The sequence below is a fragment of the Ixodes scapularis genome, unplaced genomic scaffold (assembly GCF_016920785.2).
Source record: "Ixodes scapularis isolate PalLabHiFi unplaced genomic scaffold, ASM1692078v2 ptg000154l_1__unscaffolded, whole genome shotgun sequence".
In the NCBI taxonomy this organism is placed as follows: Eukaryota; Metazoa; Arthropoda; class Arachnida; order Ixodida; family Ixodidae; genus Ixodes; species Ixodes scapularis.
In genome coordinates, this window is record NW_024609924.1 from 932136 (window position 1) to 950552 (window position 18417).

Sequence of the window (18417 nt, forward strand, 5' to 3'; positions counted from 1 at the left end):
AGTACCTAGCATTCCAGTAGATTCCACTCGGCAGACACAAGCCTTGCCCAACATTTTCATAACACAACCTTTCACAGAAATAACTTTATATGCCGCTCCTGAAGAACACAAATGTGACTAATTTAACTTGCATTTCAAGCCTGTTCAACCTTTCTGCGCGTGAAATTGAACTTGAATAATCAGAGAGGACGGACTTGCAGCAGCCATTTGCTTGGAATGCTCGGTACATTTAGTTACTTGTCCCCACGGAGCCGGTCACATGACCTTAAAATTCCTCCCGAGACAACTTGAATGTAACGTATGGCGACTTACCATTTTTTAGGACAACTTGGCAAATCGGAGAAGCACAATACAAAGAAGAGCCTTTGCATCAAGGTGCACTCTTGCAGTGACAATTTATTCCTCAATGTGCTCAACTTGAGAGCCTGCCAAATTGCCTGCCTTGAGCTCAAACAAGCTTATTATACCAATTCCAAAGCATTGTTTCTATAAACATCCAATTGCAAAAGAACCCTCCAAAAGAACACATCTTTTTGGCACACGAGAAACACTCCCTGGCTTCTGGGGCCAGCAGAACACCACAAACTCTCCACGCCAGTTTCTCCCCGAAATGAACGGCCGAACGAGCGTGGACAAGCTCGTGGGTGCAAAAGACGTGTGGAACTCGACGATAGCTCGCGTGTCCAAGCTGCTCAAAAAGATTAGATGGCCATGGCTGGTTTCGTAGCAAGAGAAGCCAGCCACCAATTGCGAGGAGCATTTCCGCATTTTTAGGGGCTCGTTCAATGCTGCAGCAAGGAAACCAAGACTGGTATGCCTAAAGGTCTGCTAAGCGGGAAACTTGATTTGCCCGATCAGAGCGGGAGTTGAGCCTAAACAGCCACACAAGTAATAACACACCAGCATTCCCCACTATGATACGATAGAACGAGCCCAAATGGGTGCTGCGGGCAACAGGGCAGAAACGTCCTTATTGCACCACAGCACGAAGCCTTCCTTCGCACAATTTTCCTTGCAAATGCCATTCCTCAATTTACTGTGCACACTTTAGAATCTACTTACATTAAACTACTACCCTTTCTCGGACAGCCTTAAAATCCCACTTGGGGCGCAGTCGTCCGAAACTAATGCGAAAACATACGAGCAGCAGACGATTACATGTCGTGCCACCCGGCGACCACGCCCTTTTGTTGAGACAAGCAGCATCTTTCCGAACAAGTGGCAGCGCTCGGTTTTAGAGAGCCACCAGCTCGTCTCGGAAGCCATTAACCAAGTAGCACGTCATGCACCGGTTTGCCACCGCTCAGTGTTCTCCGTTTCGATTCCGAACGGCACCACCTTTGGCGTCTCGACGTATTGGTGAGCTTGTAGGAGCAACGTTTGGTTGCCAACTTACAAAAACGAAGTTCAGAATGTGCCTCGACTGTTCATTCTCTTTTTGCCCGTTTGTTCTTTCCAGAGGTACAAATAAATACAAATGCCGAAGGCACGAAGGCACAACTCCTTTCCTAAGACGACGGAAGTGCGTCCGGAAAAGGCCGCGGCGCAGGGAACGAGTCCACCCGCCTCGGCAACCACATCCGTCGTAGGCGCTTTTCGATTCGAGCCGAACGGAAGCGTGCCGTTAAGCTCGCCGGGAAGGGGCACTACAAGCTCGTGTAAACACTGGAATCATTTCAGCCTTTAAAAAGTAACAGGACGAATATAACGTACGCAACGAGAAGAAGAAAAACATGAAACAAACTTGGCTTGTTTTGGAGAAAAAGAAGCTCCTCCGTTTTCACTGGCATAAGGGGAAAGGTATAAACGGAAGAGGGGGCTCCGAGGCTGCGGTCAGCCCGCTGCCCGGTGTTTGAGATGAAACAGCTGGGAATGGAACGACAATGCGCGTTCCGAAAGAGGCGCGCGTGCCGTCACAACAAACGACTGAAGCTCGAAATTACAACGAAAGACGACGACAACGGTAAAATGGCGGCACACGCTCGAAGGTCACGGGGGGGCGGAAAGGTGAACAAAGTAAGGGGTTTTGTTTTGCGGGTATTCGGTTAGAGGATGACACACTTCTTCTTGATGGGGCGCGGCTTCTTGCGCGGCCCGTTGCTGACCGTCTTGTCCGTCTTCTTGCGGTTGCGTATTTCCCGCATCAGGTCAAAAAACACCTGCAGGAAACAGAACGCACATCAGAGAACAGGACTACGACAGACGGTGAGTGTATATGCGTCGTCAACAAAGATAACCCAAGTGGTTTGTGGTGGCTAAGCATAAAAAAGGAACTGGCTTCTATTGAAGCCAGACTCCTGAACTAACAGGGCTGGAAAGGGTTACATTTAACAATACAAGAGGGAAAGATGTTTCCTTCGCACAAGTCTCGGGGACAAGATAATCTACGGTAGGCATAAACATATACTCTGCACAGGGCACTATTTGGTAACGATTAAAAATATGTATAAGAACACACGATTCAAGTGGTTGTCAAATATTACGCCTGTAGTGCGCTTTGCTACTGCTTACTCATCGCAAATGCAAGGTTGAAGGAATGTAAACAGTGAGAGTGTTGTCTGCTGGTAAGCTATCTGAAAAGTGATATCTGTCTACACATGTTTGTCTAACTCCTTTCCATGCTATTTATATCTTGTAACAATAAACACAAATCTCTTTAGTCATAATGTTGTGGCTTAACTTGTCTGCAGTGAACTTTACACTATGTTAAGCATTGGGCCCAATACTACTGGCAGATGGCTTATGCAGTCGGAATGTGGTGTGGCCAAGCATGCTGGGTGGAGGAAGCGGAGCATCCAGCCTTGTTTTTACCGTATTTTATTGGAGTATGCATTTTATTCCGGCACCGCTTTTTCCCCTAGCTCCTTTTAAAAGCACCTTAAAGGGATACTGAACCGAAATATGGATTTCGCAAAGTAAGGCTGTAGAAGTGTTGAACGGGACGCTACAAACTCTAAACATCACTCGTACATCGATATCTCAAACGGATGGCTGTACTTTTGGAAACGAAGGGCGCGATCAAGCGAATTCATCGACATAACTGTCCTACGGGAGAATTTGAGAATGAGGAGAAGCGGCCTTGCTTCTCTCTTCCTCGCTTCGATTCACCAGCTTGACGGGACGTAGCGAGGAGGAGAGAGAATGGGAATTGCGACGTGCCTTGTCTCATGGGCATCGTCGGCCGGGTTCAATTTCGCACTTCTTTTCCAAAAAATACGGCGATCCGTTAGATATATCGCTGTACGAGTGATATTTTTTGGTTTTGCAGCTTCCCGCCTATGCGCCCGGCCTTGTTTAGTGACCTCGAAATTTCGGTTCAGAGTCCCTTTAAAGGGTAACTGCAAAGAAATAGAAGTGTCTTTTTAAACAGCCTAATTTGGACAGGCATGTCACAAAACAAATCTTCCGCAAAAAAAACAATTTTTTTTAGCAATATTTAAGCCACAGGACGTAATTTAGTCGGAGTCACAACCTCTCTAGATTTGAAACTCCCGCTTTTTCTATGCACATGGAGTGGCTGTTATATGTCACTCCGTGACGTATAGCAGCCAATCCGTGACGTACAGTACCAACTTTGTGGTGTGCGATTTAAAACAGACGAAATAACTGCAAACTAAAATCAGTCCCACGCCATAAATATTGCTGTAAAAATTTTTTTGTTTTGGGTGGAAAAATTGTTTTGTGACATGCTTTAGGCTATTCAAAAATACACTTTTTTTTCTTTGCAGTCACCCTTTAACCCCGACTAGATGCACAGATGGACTGAAGTGGCTATACCCTTTACATCAGGTCAAAGCTTTCATCGCCTCGCCTACAACACGTGCACACCCTCTAAATTTTGCCCTGAATTCCTCGTCGACCTATCTTCCAACTTCCTCTTAGTGACTGCAACCCTCCTACAGTCCATTTCTCCATCGTCCCCAGCGAATCCAAACGCCACATGGTGCTGGAATCTAAGCATTTTGGATTGAATCGGATCATAAAATTCAAGCACTATGTTATGTTGAAACCCAAGCCAATTGAATTGGATTATAGCAACATTATTATTAGATCAACTCAGTTAGGGAGCAGGTGAGCGGAGTTTGGCAACTCCCAGTTCCTTTGGAAATTTTTTTCCACTGTTGACAAACGATGACAATGAGCTGCAAGCCTGTGCAAGCATAACTCAGAAACTTCCAGAGCAAAGTTTTCAGAACCAAGTTTAGACAGGCTTGTAGATCATTGTCGTCGTTTTGTCAGCAGCTAAACAAAATTTCCTAATGAACCAGAAGTCGCCAAACGCCGCTCACCTATTGCACTTAGACGCTGTTCCACAAGGAGAACACCCCCTCTCCCCCCAAGGTCCGCCTCTCGTCGTTTGGCGCACCACCGTTTCCTGGGGGGACAATTGCTATGATAACTACAGTTACAGGTTTCGAAGCACAGTACATGGGTGGCGCTTTACCGTAAAGTCTTTAAAAAATAAAGTTTTGAAATGCAGCCACTTCAAAAGATGGGTGGCCAGAGTCGCATATTAGGAGAGTTTGGCCAATGGGCAGAGCAAAGGTCGCCACCAGCGCCGAATACTCCCCCCGTGGTTAGAGCGTAAACTAATGGTCTGACACAACGTTGACCAATCAGCAAACCACGACATCACAATATTGGAAACAACATTTCAAGCGTAAAATAGAGGCGTTCAATCTCGGCCTCTCGGTGACGGTTTGCTCTGGGCCGGCTTGCTAGAACAGCGTCTCAGCTGAGACTGGCTGAAAGAAAACGGTGCAAAGAGTGGGGCGCACGAGCGTCTCGAGACGCGGAGTCCCGCTGGGCCCGCGCGCTAGCCTTTAGCCAGTGCTTTTTTTCCCCGTCTCAGCTGAGACGCTGTTTCTAGCAAGTAAGCCCTGGTTTGGAGTGCACGTTCATTAATCCTACCCTTGGATATGGGCGTGACGAAAACCTCACATGCGCCAACTTTTCAGTCACCAAGAGTTATACCTTTTTGCTCGAGCGACGCTAAAACGGCTGAAATTAGTCGAGTCGCGTTTTAGAGCTCATGATCACCGCTAGGGGCTATATCGCGTCCTGTGGTTGGCCCCGAGATGCTCGCCTATTGAAACCAATGTATGGCCAAACTCTCCCAATACACGGCTGTGGGTGGCAAGCTTGAAGAGGAGAAGAGGCTATCCCCTGCAGGAGTTCCACAACTGAATTGACCGAATAATGTTAGACTCCAGGTACAAAATCAAAGTTTTTTTTTGAACTGGATTGGCATATGGTTATGAAAATCAAGCACTACAGGACAGGAACAAAGTATAGTTTTGAAATCTAAGCACTACATGATGATAACATCCAAGCTTTGAGATTGGATTAAAATATTCAAATGAAATCTAAAGGCCCATATGCACATTCGCATTTGAGCGCGGTGCATTCTGTAGCGGCAAGCGGACGCGTTGCGTTGCTGAAGAGCGCTTGCGCCAAACTTGTACGCACAGTTGCGCTGACATGCAGTCAACCGCAGTCAAGAGCCAATAAGAATGCGCTATCGTCGCTAGCAGCTCACCAATAGTAAGCGAAATCCAAGGCAACATCGCGGCGCACAGCAACAGCGTCGAAGTGTTCGATCTTGGGACAATCCCTCTGGCTTCCCCGACGTTTTGTCAAGCTTGAACCACCGCAGCCTTGGAAAATACGCTCCCCACCTCTCCCCAAAACGAAAAAGCAATTCTGCGAGCGGGAAACCAGATATGCCTCGCCGAGTCGGCCGAGTGGCGCGAGCGGACACGTCACCCTCCTCTCCTCTCTCGGCTTCTCATTGGTCGAACGCACCGCAACGCTTCGGAAAGTTGAGAGAGTCTCTACTCGCTTACGTCGCGCTACGGAGCATTGCGGGAAGGCGCGCATCACACCGCAAGCGACCGCTCCTGGCCGCAAGGACTCCGCAACACACTCAAACGCGTTCAAACGTGAATGCGCGCATGGACCTTTAGCCTTTTGCATTGGATTGGATTGCAGTCATGAAATCCAAGCACTACGGGAGTGGATCGGAACATGGTTTTGAAATCCAAGCACTTTCTGATGTTGGAATCCAAGCATTTTCGATTGAACTGGATTTTAGTTATGAAACTTAAGCTTTTTGCACTGGATTGAATTATGGTTATGAAATCTAAGCACCAAAGCTTTTGAAAAATGGTTCTGAACTATGTTATGTTGGAATCTGAGCTTCTTGGATTGGATTACGGTTATGAACTCCAAGCTGGATGGACGAACGGTAGTGGTTCTACCCCTTGTACAGGGTGGTAACTTGTGCCACATAGCCTAGCTGCTGACGGGAACTCCGAGGCAGGCCCCCACCTTGTCAACGTTGGTGCGGTGCTTGGCCGAGGTCTCCACGTAGGGCACCCCCCAGAGCCGGGCCCTCTCCTGGGCCTCCTCGAGGGACACCTTGCGGCTGTCCTCCATGTCCGCCTTATTGCCCACCAGGATGAAGGGGATCTGTTCGTCACCCTTCACCCGCAGGATCTGCTCCCTGCGTCCAAGGGGTTCCAAGCGGTCATTTGGCATGCCTCTACAAAGAACTGAGTAACCACTCCTGTACCATCAGAAGATCTAATGGGACCAGGTCGTCACCCTTCACCAACAGGGTCTGCTCCCTGTTGGCCCAGGAACGAACAGAAGGCCATCTTATGTGTTGGGCTGACAACGAGACACCGAGGATCCTTTCGTATGCAACCAGAATCTCGACAGCAAGCCTCGGATTAGTTACCTTGGCCAAGGTTCGAATCCGCCGAATGGGGATCCAATTTTCCCTCGAAGCTGTCGACATTGATGCAGGCCAACTCAAACAAAGTTGGCAAATGTGACTCAATTTCTAAGTGAGAGTTAAAAAATAAAGGAAATAAACTGTTTCTCTTGACCTCCACCACCTGACGGTTAAAATACAAAATGAGGGCTGTAATTGGCCAAAAGTTTCTTTTTCTCCACTCCTTGGTTTTTACTTCTACGTTCAGCTGGAAACCTTCAGAAATCATGTCATACCAACCGGCTCAGCTCCAGGCAGTCACGAAATTTCTTTAGTTTGTCTAGCCAATTAAAAAGAAAATGTGACTGCGTCACCTGCTTTAAACATCATCTCTAAAACGGGCTACATACGGAGTTGCGATGAGGCCCGTTTAAACATGCACCAAAGTTCTGCCAAGGGTGTCTGCAGACAAAAAAATGCTTAGAGTGCATTTGAACTGGTGTATCTTGAACATGACTGGGGCAAATATAGATAAATCAGAAGGACAGAAAAAAGTGGACAGACAGCATTGAAATGTCGTCTATCCACTTTATTTTCAGACCTCTTTCTGTTTGACCCGTCTTTGCCCCAGTGTCGGGGTTTAACATTGTGTGCAGCATCTGTTAACTTGGTGGTTTAATACAAGCAGACTAAAACTTACAATGGCTAGGTCTCGCTAAACCTTCGAACGAAGCACAAGAAAAGCTTTTCGGTGAAGTCAGTACTGCTCAGTAGACTCCAGTACTTCCATTCCACATCAAGCTCAAAATTATACGCAGTACAGAGCAACTGACCACAAACATAATGTCTTAGAAGTTAATTTACCGAAGCAGCATTTGCTACAATAATTACGAAGTACAGAACACTGTAGAGTCCGACACCACGGCAAATATATTGAAGACAGCAAATGTGTTGCACCTTGGACCCGTCTAACCCTGTAGAGCAGCGAGTATGAAGTGGTGGCATGAAGCGCATTCCTCTGTAGAACCATCTTTTATAGAAACCCTAAAACATCCAAGAATTCAAATGGATTCGGGCATCCTTTCATTTCGAATCACCGAAAATGAACCACTGACCTTCCCTGACCTCAATCGTCTGTTTGCCGGGATTTCTTAGCTCCTCCCGCAGCAGTGACACAGTGCCAGTAATAACCCAGCCGGTATCTACAGCAAAACGAGCATCAGTTTTTGTTTGTTTCACAGAGCACTGAACCTGTCACTCCAGCACAGCCATTGCTCTCCACAAGTGGTCCGTCAATCGAGGCACCAAAAAGCCGCACCAAAACTCTTATGCCTCGAGATTTCTGCGCAATGTTTCGGGTCGCACGGACATAAATGCACAACATTACCAAATGCTTCCGTCGAGAATGTGCTCGTATAAACTTAACATGCTCGTTTGTGTTCATGCTTTGGATGACGCTGCAATGCACACTTTCGCTGGGTGTGTTCGGCGTAACCTAACACCATGCATCCGGGGTTGTCCCAGAGCAGCAACAAGCAAGTCACACAAGCCAGCATGTCACGCCGTCAGATGCCGTGACCCTGATGGTCGGTTGTAGAAGTGGCAAAGAAAAAAGTGAGCAGATGCAAGGGGCGCCGTTGCGAAGTACCCTATTTTCTATCGTATAAGTCGCATCTGTTTTCTGCAATAAGCCACTTTCAAAAATCCCCCCATGCAATAGTGCATGTGTGGCACACTGGGAACCAGTTGGCCACGGAACGGAGTGGTATGGTTTCGGTTTTGATCAAACAGCCGCAATCTGTCTTTTTTTTTTTTGTCTTTTTTTCCTTTTTGAGTCTATCGATAGATTTGGGTCAAATGCTTTTGACATTCAAATTCAAGAGACAAGAATACATTAGAATTCACCTCACTCACCTCTTCAGCTTCCCTTTAACTAACTGCGGAAATTTGTCACGGGGGTTACATCCCTCGTGCAATTCACCGACAAGAATATCGAACCTTTCTCTCGCCTACAAGCACGCTTCAATCGGGACACACATAGGCGGGCTTTTTAATGCAGTTTTGCCGCACCGAATGTACTAATACATAGGCACGACTCGTGCAGAAATGCTCCTTGTATTTTCTAAAAACAGCCTTTTACAGGGGGCTGGACTTCTATACAAAAGTGCCACTCATAGGCCAGAAAATTTGGCAATTCGTTGCCACTTCGAGACTAGCTTCGATGCACGGGCGGGACGGTAACCCCACCGGTCAAGGACGTGTCCCAGACACTGTAGCACAGTTCTGGTCAGTGTGTCCCCGACCGCCCACCTGAACTCGGTGGTGGCGGCAAAGTTCTCGGGCTCCTCGATGCTGAAGACGCAGAGGAAGCCCTCGCCCGACCGGAAGTAGTTGTCCCGGATGGCGGCGTAGTCCTCCTGCCCTGCTGTGTCCAGGATGTCGATCTGAACCTCTTCCCCATCCAGGATCACCTTCTTGCGGTAGGAGTCGGCCTTGGTCGGCTCGTAGTCTTCCACAAACTGCGAGCGCGGTGTGCAAACGTCCGCATGAGCGTCTCGTTTCTCCGAAGACGACGACCAAACGAAACCTCCCCGCCTGAACTCGGGACCGATCGATCGGCTTCAGGCTAGTTCACATGCCTGCGACTGCTTATGACCTAATGCGTTACGACCTCTTGTGATCTCTGAGCGCGCCGGCACTATCTGTCGGGTGGCCCTGGGACACTCGCGATTCCCATTTTATTTCTGCGCTTCATCCTTTCACTATTGGTTTAGTAAACTTTTCGAGAATGTTATCAACAACCGTCTCTCATTGATAGTACATACATCTGATCTCGCAAATACAGCAAAACCTTTCCTCTTGTGAAATGTAGTTCAAGGGCCACCCCATAGGTGGCGCCAGCATGCCGGTCTCTTCTCTGGTTGGAAGATGTCTCGAGAGGTAGTGACGCACCCAATCGTAAACAGCCGCGGGTGTGCGAACCAGCTTTTAATGTGCGGCGGTATGCGATGTTTGAGAATTGTAACAATCAAATTACTGTCGCACCGAAGGAAAACATAGCCAGCACCGATTGCTGCTTATGGGCACTAAGAAAGGTGCTACCAGCAATGAGAAATAAAATATGCTGGAATTTGTCTATTTTATTGAGCAAAGAATGTGCAATGGAAGCTGTGCATTTTGTCGAGGAGAAAATATACGCTGCATATATTTGTTGTACCAGATCATGCCCCAAAGCTCAAATAAACATGCTCGAGTGAATGGGGCAATCAAACTTGCATACGCCGTACAGACAATAAAACCATCAATTAACCGCTATATTAAATTATTTATTCAGAAAGAATGTGGACACTGATGCAATGACGCCGGCGGAGGTACGTACATTTTTATGTTTTGCGATTAGGTAGGGATTGTTTGTCTTTACAGCACTCATATTGCTGCGCCGCGAATATTTGTGTCATGCAAAATTTGTTCCCGCCAGAGTGACGTGCTGGTTTTTCTTCATTGTTGTCCTAATTGTTTCTCTTTTTGTGTTTTGGAATCATCTGTAGGGGAAACTTAAAACATCCGACAAGCTATGATGCAGTGTTTTTTTTCCCTTTCCCCCAGTTTAAAATATGAAACGAAATAAAGATCAGTATAATTATATATATTATTATAAAATAGCTGCCACTCACATTGAGTCTCAAGGGCAAAATGAAGATATCACTGCTTCTTGGATTGTGCATCCACATTCCGTTTTGCTCGAAGTAGTACCTTTGCCTAGTGCCATTACTCTCATGGCCAAAGCTGCTATGGAGAGTGACTCTAAACAGCATCAGTGTTCTAGATGGGAAGTTTTGCTGCAGTCGCATCCCAGCACAACCCTTCATTCAATAGACCCTTTTCAAAAGTGTGAGCCATCTAGACGCTACTTTGACAATCATCCGAGTACGCTACTGTTTAGGCATACATTTCGAGCATGTACTGGACACAAGGGCTTTTCAGCATTCAGTGTGAACTCTGCTTGGCTCGCACAGAGAACAGCGTTGGCGTAGACTCTGATCCAATAACGTCCCTCATGCCCAAGAGATGGCGACCACCCATGCTGCTGAATGGCGTTTTGAAGACAGTCTATTTCTGCTCAGACTTCACCCTAAGGCTATCACACATTCGCGGTTGTGGGCCACGGTTGGCCAGTACTCAAATTCCAGAGGCGACTCCGGAGCAAAATCTGGAGCCGGATCTGGAGTCCGGACCCGAATCCGGAGTACTCACCTCGTCGTACATAAACTGCAAAGTGAGGGCCGACTTTCCGACGCCTCCACTCCCCACCATGATGACCTTGTGCAACGCAGGCTGGGCATTCTTTGGCTTGGACATGGTGCTGGGCAGTCACGGGCCAGCTTCCCTGCACACACGCAAAAATGCGGCGTTCATTACTTGGAAGTCCTCGGTCTTTTCGCATTCTCGCGAGACTCGGGGCACCATTAACGTAAACCCTGGCATTTTCATGGCCAGCTAATTGAAATGAGCCAAGTCGCTTGATAGCACTCTTGTTACGAATAATCAATGGATTAATCAGTTCATGTTTACTGTGCCCTAAAATGGCTGGCAGGCCTTGGGGGGCTGCCAGCCATACATGACGCGAAAGCCTTGGAACTTCTCAATATTAATAGTGGAAAAGTCCACATCAGAGCTGTCTAACCTGTATACATAAGCTGCATGCGTGTCAATGAAGGGCCAGGTTCTAGGTCAGAAAGAGTAAAAAAAAAAAGTTGAGGATCCAATTTGTCATTGGGGGGGCATGAAATGGATACCGGCTGAATCCTGCTAAGCACCTCGTGACAAACAATATAGAAAAGTGTGGTCTGAAAAACAGGGGACTCAAACTGTCCAGCTTGAAGGAGCCTACAGCCGTATCCAAAGATTGCTGAGCAAGGTTCGTCCCACCTTTGACACTTAAGTTTAGGTGTCTGCAAACTATTTCTTGCATCATTTTAGAACACAGCACTGCACATGTTAGTGTGGGGCGTAGAACAGGTTCCCAACAGAGTTAAGCCAGTCATGAAATACCAGCTGCCGCTTCCAAGGAATTGATTTCGAATTGCCTCCTACCAGCTCTTACTATCTTTCTTGTTTATTTTATCTGGGGTCATTAACCCATGCTTCACTCGGACATAGAATCAAGGGAGCCTTGATGCTTTATGTTGCCAGACACGACTGCAGAAAATTGCTACCGTGAGCACTACATTAAACAAGAAAGATATAGACTGTCCCATCATTTTGGCTTATGAATGATGAATTCTTTACTTTCAGATGGAAAAATGTCTGAGGAGCTAGGGCAAGAGAAGATGAAATTGCCTTCTGATTGGGCCCTACCACCTGGATATAGCACTCGCAAAAAAAAAGAAAGGGAAAAAAAAAAAACGCTCATGAACATCAGCAGGACATTTGACACATTTTGAATAATGCATATAGACTAACAAGTTGGGGTACCAACTGCAGATCATGAGACAATGGTAATATATTTCTAACTGTTTTCTTTTTTAATCTCTCAAACAAGCTAATAGTGCGAGCCAATTCAACTATTTTTTAGTATGTCAGGAAGGAGATATGTAAGTTGTGGCAAACCATAGTTTGTAGAAACTTTGCTTTTTACATAGTAACTGCACCTTAAATTGTAGTCCCCTGGTGTTTTATGAGAGTAGTTTAAGAAAAGTGATCGATTCTGCCAGATTTCTTTAAAAATAATGACTGATAACTTACGGGTTATGGTTTGCTAAATAGTTCATATTTTCTACTGTTGAAAGATTGACATTGAGTCCTGATACCTTGTAAGGTTTCCAATAAATTGAATGGCTTTCTTTTGTAAGATAAATAACTTGTTTGAATTAGTTTGTATTGTTGCCCCCCATACCACTAAACAATACGTAGGCATAAATAGATAAGTGAATGGTATAGTTGTAACTTTAACCACTTCGGTAATAAATGATTTAACTTGTTTAAATATTTATTGCTCTAGATATGGAGTGTCTTAGTTTCTCAATATGTAAAGCCCAGCTAAGAGTTCCATAAAAAACACACACACACACACACACACACACCAAGAAACTTGTTTTAACATGCTAAATTTTTTTATCCTTCAAAATAGATATTTAGGTCATACAAGGTATGTTTATTTTTTTACTTAAACAGAACAAATTTTGTTTTTCTAGTGTTTAGATGAAGTTGATAGTATTTTATTCAGAAATAAATCTCTGAGCCAGATAACTGATACATGTTTCCGATAAACTAGGTCCTTACCAGAAAAAAAAAAAAAAAATATATATATTTCTATAGTCAGCATATAAAATAATATTTTTTTCATTTAAAGTTTGCACAAAAGGAGAGGTACAGAACCTTCTGGAACACCATATATTATTGGTGAGAGTTGCAAATTAAATATATGTAACTGTATACTGGAACCGTAAAAACAAATGGCTATGAATTATTTCTAGTGCATTGCCCCTGCTTGACAGTCAAATGCCTTTCTAAAATCTAAAAAGATACAAACTGTGTATGTATGGTTTTCAATGTTCTCTATTTTATCTGCAATGTGCATCAAGGTTGGCTCTGTTGATTTATTTTTCTGAAAACCAAGCTGGTGCTCGGTTACGACTTATCAATTGTCGATATGATTAAAGGGATACTTCAACGAAATTTGAAATAATCCAGTCGTGTTCAAAAATAGTTTGAATATGATCCACAATATCCGTAAATGACAATCGCACGTTTGTATTTTGAGCCTGGTGGCTGTATTTTTCGTTATAAACGGCCCACTCTGGCAAGCGCTCGGAGAAGGCCCAGCAGAGACCACGTGACATCCAACGCAATCGTGACGTAGGTCGTCTCGGGACAAGCAAAGCTACGGCGAGGCTGACGTCGAGAGGATGGCCTAGTCGTTCCAGCCACCGGAGCGGCTGCTTTTGTACGAATTTTGAGCGACAGGTTAATCTTTTATAATCTTGTAGGGGGACAATAGCGACTTCTGCGACACACAAAAGGCATTCTCAAGAAGAGGGGAGTTCCTCCTTCCCCTCTTCTCTCGTCGTGGCCGGAGCAGAGACAACCTCCGTCACTAGCCGTCAAGGTTCCTAGACGGGCATTACAAGCGAGACGTTAGCGACATCCACCAGGTGCTCTTTGCTAATCGTTTAATTCGTTTTAAAATTCCTTTTCGAGATTTTTTTAACAAAATATTAGTATGTTCGATGTGATACTGCTCCTTTGAACACATATAGACCCAAAAATGAGTGCCGAAATTTCGTTGTAGTATCCCCTTAAAGTCTTCACTTGATTATTTTCTCTGCGACTTTTGAAAAAGGGGGCAATAAAGATATAGGTCTACAGTTACTGAGATTTTCATATGCACTACCTTTGTGGATAACACAAATTTTTGTAAATATCATCTTATCTGGGGATATATTGCCAAATTGAAGCAGCATATGAAGTGTAAAAATCATTGTATCTATGAAGTGCAAGGATCATTGTATCTGCACGATGATCTATATTTTTATTCTGCACAAGTGTCTCGCTTACATTAGAGCAAATGATAATCAATAAAGATTCTAAGGGACACCCTCGTTTATTTCTTTATTTACTGAAATACCTTCAGAGCTCGAGGGCATTATAGAAGGGGAGAGCAGATACAAAAACGGGTAGTAAAACCATAACAAATAAACAATAATCATATGAGAAACAAATATTCAAACAGTTCATGGATTATTACAAAAACAGAGACAGAATTTCGAAACAGGTTAGGATGAGCGATAGCAGCAATCCAGTTTGGGGAAATTGTCCCATTTATATACTGTGCGAGGAAGAAAGATGAGTGAAATACTCTTGCTAATGAGCTTGGTACTCCAACTTTATGCTGACGAACCATACGGGATGAGGTGATCCACACGGAATGAGATGATTGACACAGTATGAGATGAACAAATCAGCTTGAACTTGGATGTATTTAACGTGCACAGACCGCAACAGAAGGGCATCATCACAGATCAGTCTCGCCAGCCCCTACACCACGTTTTGGGCCCACTCAAAGGAGAGTAGTGACCTTCTAGCCACCGCGGTCTTTTGAAATAGCTTGAACAAACAAACACTCCCCCACCAGGTTGGGCACCTACTGAAATAGATCCTCACAACAGTTTTCAGTTCAATTTAGCGAATAATGCTCAGCAAGACAAAAAAACTCCATCCACTAAAAATGAAAAAGGAACGATTTTGGCCTGATGGTGCAGACTAACTCAGTTAATGCCAAAAAATAAGAGAGCCCTCAACAATTTTTATTTTCTTTAACTAAGATTTACAACACCAAACATATCCAGGGCTGGCTTGCTAGAACCAGCGTCTCAAATAAGACTGCCTTATCTGAGACGAAAAAAGCGCTGCTAAAGCTAACGCACGAGCGGAGTGGCACGTGAAGTCGCGTCTCAAACGCTGGCGCGCCCCAGGCTTGGCAGTGCTTCCTTCGTCTAAGATAAGACAGTCTCATTCAAGGCGCTGCTTCTAGTAAGCCGGCCCAGGTCGAGTTGGTAGAACCCATAATGTGTGTTCTATTCAGCACTGTCTACCAAACTTTGGTTGTTGATGTATTATAGTACAAGGTATTCTAAAAGCATGGTCATCCCAATATTGTTTTAGCTCTATTTATTAGTCGTAAGCACTCAAAGTGACCGGACTTTGCACAAAATGTATATGCTTAAATCACACAAAATCCATTCAGAGGTTGTCAGTTTAATACGATGCAAGAGGCAATGAGAACCTCAAGAAGACATGCTGAAAGCGCCCAGCTTTCAATGAATAGCCAAATTCATTTTGAAAGCATGGTGAAAACTTTTAGGGAATTAGAGACTGTTTCGTTACAAGAATGCGCCACAGAAGGTTTTACAGGATAAAAGCATATCCCAATACTTTCGAGGCACATCGGCGGAGTTGTGAAGGTAAATTACTCATTGTATATAGCGAGCACTTTACACTGCAAGCTACACAAGCAAATAACACGAAGAAAATGAGGAGCAATTTACCTGCCATAAAAAAAAAAAAGTAGTATAATATGCTGAAGAAAATTCCTGTTTGAGAACTTAGTGCCTTTTAGCCTCTGAAGGCAATGAGGCCTTGCAACCATAATGAGAGACTTCAGTTTGCACTCGATGAAATGCCACCCCGTAACGAAGCTTACGGACGATTTTCTCTCTGGACTTACTTTCTCTAGGTGAAGCTGTCTGTTAAGTTCTTACAAAAAAACTGCAGCGGCATGTTAAAAATTACACACTTGATGTCGAACAACAAATGTGACAATTGGATACAATGTCTCAATCCCTTCCGAGCACTCATTGAGCGGCTAGTCTGGTAGCCTACGTTACAAGCAGTCTCCGGACGCACAAGGTGAATCCTCAAAACCTTAGCTGCCTGAAAGGCATTAGAAAACATGTGAGAATGGACCGGAAGCAGTTGATATGCAAGACCCACTCACCAAATTTGACATTCAACGCTTAGCATATGGAGATAGAAAGACCTTCAAACAATGTCCCCGAAAGCTCTAGACAAAATGTAAAGTAAATTGCAAGAAGCCGTTTTCAATGACAAGATGACGGTTTTAGTGCCCAATAATGACAAGTAGGCTGGGAGAATCACGATTTGAGCTCCTGCATTCGAGAGCAAGGCGAAACAAAGTTCAATTAAACTTCCCAAGCATATTGGTGGGCCTTTTACTAACCTTTATGCTTGGCAGATCATTCATTTTAATACAATATAGACTAGGGTTTTTCTGCGTGGAGACTCTCAAGGCAGCATTGTTATGGAGTCGGCAAGCCCGATGCAGTCACAGACAGCAAGCAGGCAACCACGAGGTATAACATGCTTGCAAACTTCCCCTCTGATTTGTCACGCATATGTAGCCTTACACTACGAATAGAAGGACCCGCCTTCATATTCTTTAGCACAGGGGCGGCCAAAATAAAGCCACCCCTCGCGATAATCAGTTGGTATACAATGTACTTGCTGGCCAGGTGGCCGATCAAAGACTAATCTCCTGAAAAAAGTCCACTTCGACAAGATACATGACATTTCTTATTTCCCCAGTAACGCGCACAAGTCGTTCGCTTGAATACATCTAAAATAACTGAGTGCGGGCTGCTTGTTTTGTAATCAACAAGGAAACAATTCTTCAGCTTGAGTTTTATCTCAACATTAGTGCTACAGCAAACTAAATTTTTAGGTATTAGCGAGTCGACAGGCAGAAAATGCTTAAACGCGTGCTGATGAGCCTAACAGTATGCTCGACACCACTCTGACGTGTAAAACTTACAAGAAAACTTTGTGGAGACTTGGCTTAACAAGCTGCAGCTTTCCGATTCAAATTGCACCCCTGTTTATGCATCAGGCTAGAATGAATGTGAGTAGGTATGCTCAAAGTACTCGTATTGCGGTGGGTTGAAGCCTGGAAGTCGCTTATCACGGCTGGAGCGTCTCACTCTTTCGAGGGGCGATAAACTCTAATCCCTCGGACACCTGGAAACACCCGAGTCTGCCCCAAAAGGAAGTATTCGACGCACACAAAACTTCTTGTGTTTCTGCTAGCGGCGTAAGATTTCACAAGTGCGCCGTTTGATTCTACGCAGAATACACTGATGTTGCAGTAGTAGCGCGTTCGCCGGCAGCAATCTAGGCACGAAATCTGTGCTGTCTCTTCGTCTCACGCCTGCCAGACATAACCGCCAATAAGATATGCAGTGGAAATTCGCGACAACCAACAGGCGCTTCCGCCCCGATGAGCGAGCGGGGGAAATCGTCTGTGCTGTCTCTTCGTCTCACGCCTGCCAGACATAACCGCCAATAAGATATGCAGTGGAAATTCGCGACAACCAACAGGCGCTTCCGCCCCGATGAGCGAGCGGTTCAACGATATATCACGCGGTTCAATGAGGCCTTCGGCCTCATTGAACCGCGTGATATATCTGTCAACTCGCCGAGTAACGCCGTGAAGGAAGAAAATAGAAAGAAAATATCACGAAGTCCTTCGTGGACCAGACTGCACGCTTTAGCTTTTTTTTCGTTTTTTGCTTTTCGAGACGAGCTTGGGTCATTTCCGCATTTGCAGCGTCTAATGTCAAAACTGCGCGAATGTCGGGCAAAAACGGACCGACCTAGCGATTCCACAACGAAAGCCGCGGTACGGTACGTACGCCTATGGAGGGGTACGCCCAAAGTTTGAGCCCGGGGAACGTCGAATGGTATTGAGTCGGACACCCGCAACGCCCCGTCACAAAGAGAAAGGAACGAGCCGCTTGTTTTTTTGAGAGCGTGCCGAGGTTTGAGGTGAAATGGGCGAAGAAACGGCTCTCTTTTGCCCGCGCAAGTGCGGAATCACGACCGCCGCCGCGCCTGGCGTGAAAGCTAGATAAGAGAGCTACCCGCCTTACCCCCGGGTGTGTTTCGCTCCAACGGTGGCGGTTTCTCAGAGACGCAGGGAGACCTTCGAGGTGCGCATCATCCACGGGAAAAAAATTGAACGAAGTCTGTCGATTAATCCAGCCGAGGATCACGAGTCGCAGACAGCCGCATCACCCAGATCACTTCCCTCAAAAAAGTCATGGACGCCGCTAGGAATTGTGGGAGATTACTTCCGTTCTCTTTTATAACGCGAGGTGGCGCCACTAACCTACTTTTGTTTTTAT

The 18417-nt window shown here is 45.4% G+C and overlaps 1 protein-coding gene across 1 annotated transcript; it reads right to left on the reverse strand.

The window, feature by feature from the left end:
* Positions 1–370: 370 nt before the first annotated feature.
* On the reverse strand, positions 371–18417 carry LOC121833969 (ras-related protein Ral-a-like). Its single transcript, XM_042287694.1, has 5 exons — positions 18163–18417; positions 10973–11105; positions 9029–9237; positions 6331–6505; positions 371–2159 (listed from the first exon to the last, which is right to left on the reverse strand). Exons 2-5 carry the CDS (start codon positions 11075–11077, stop codon positions 2046–2048), a joined length of 603 nt encoding a protein of 200 aa, XP_042143628.1. The 5' UTR covers positions 11078–11105; positions 18163–18417; the 3' UTR covers positions 371–2045.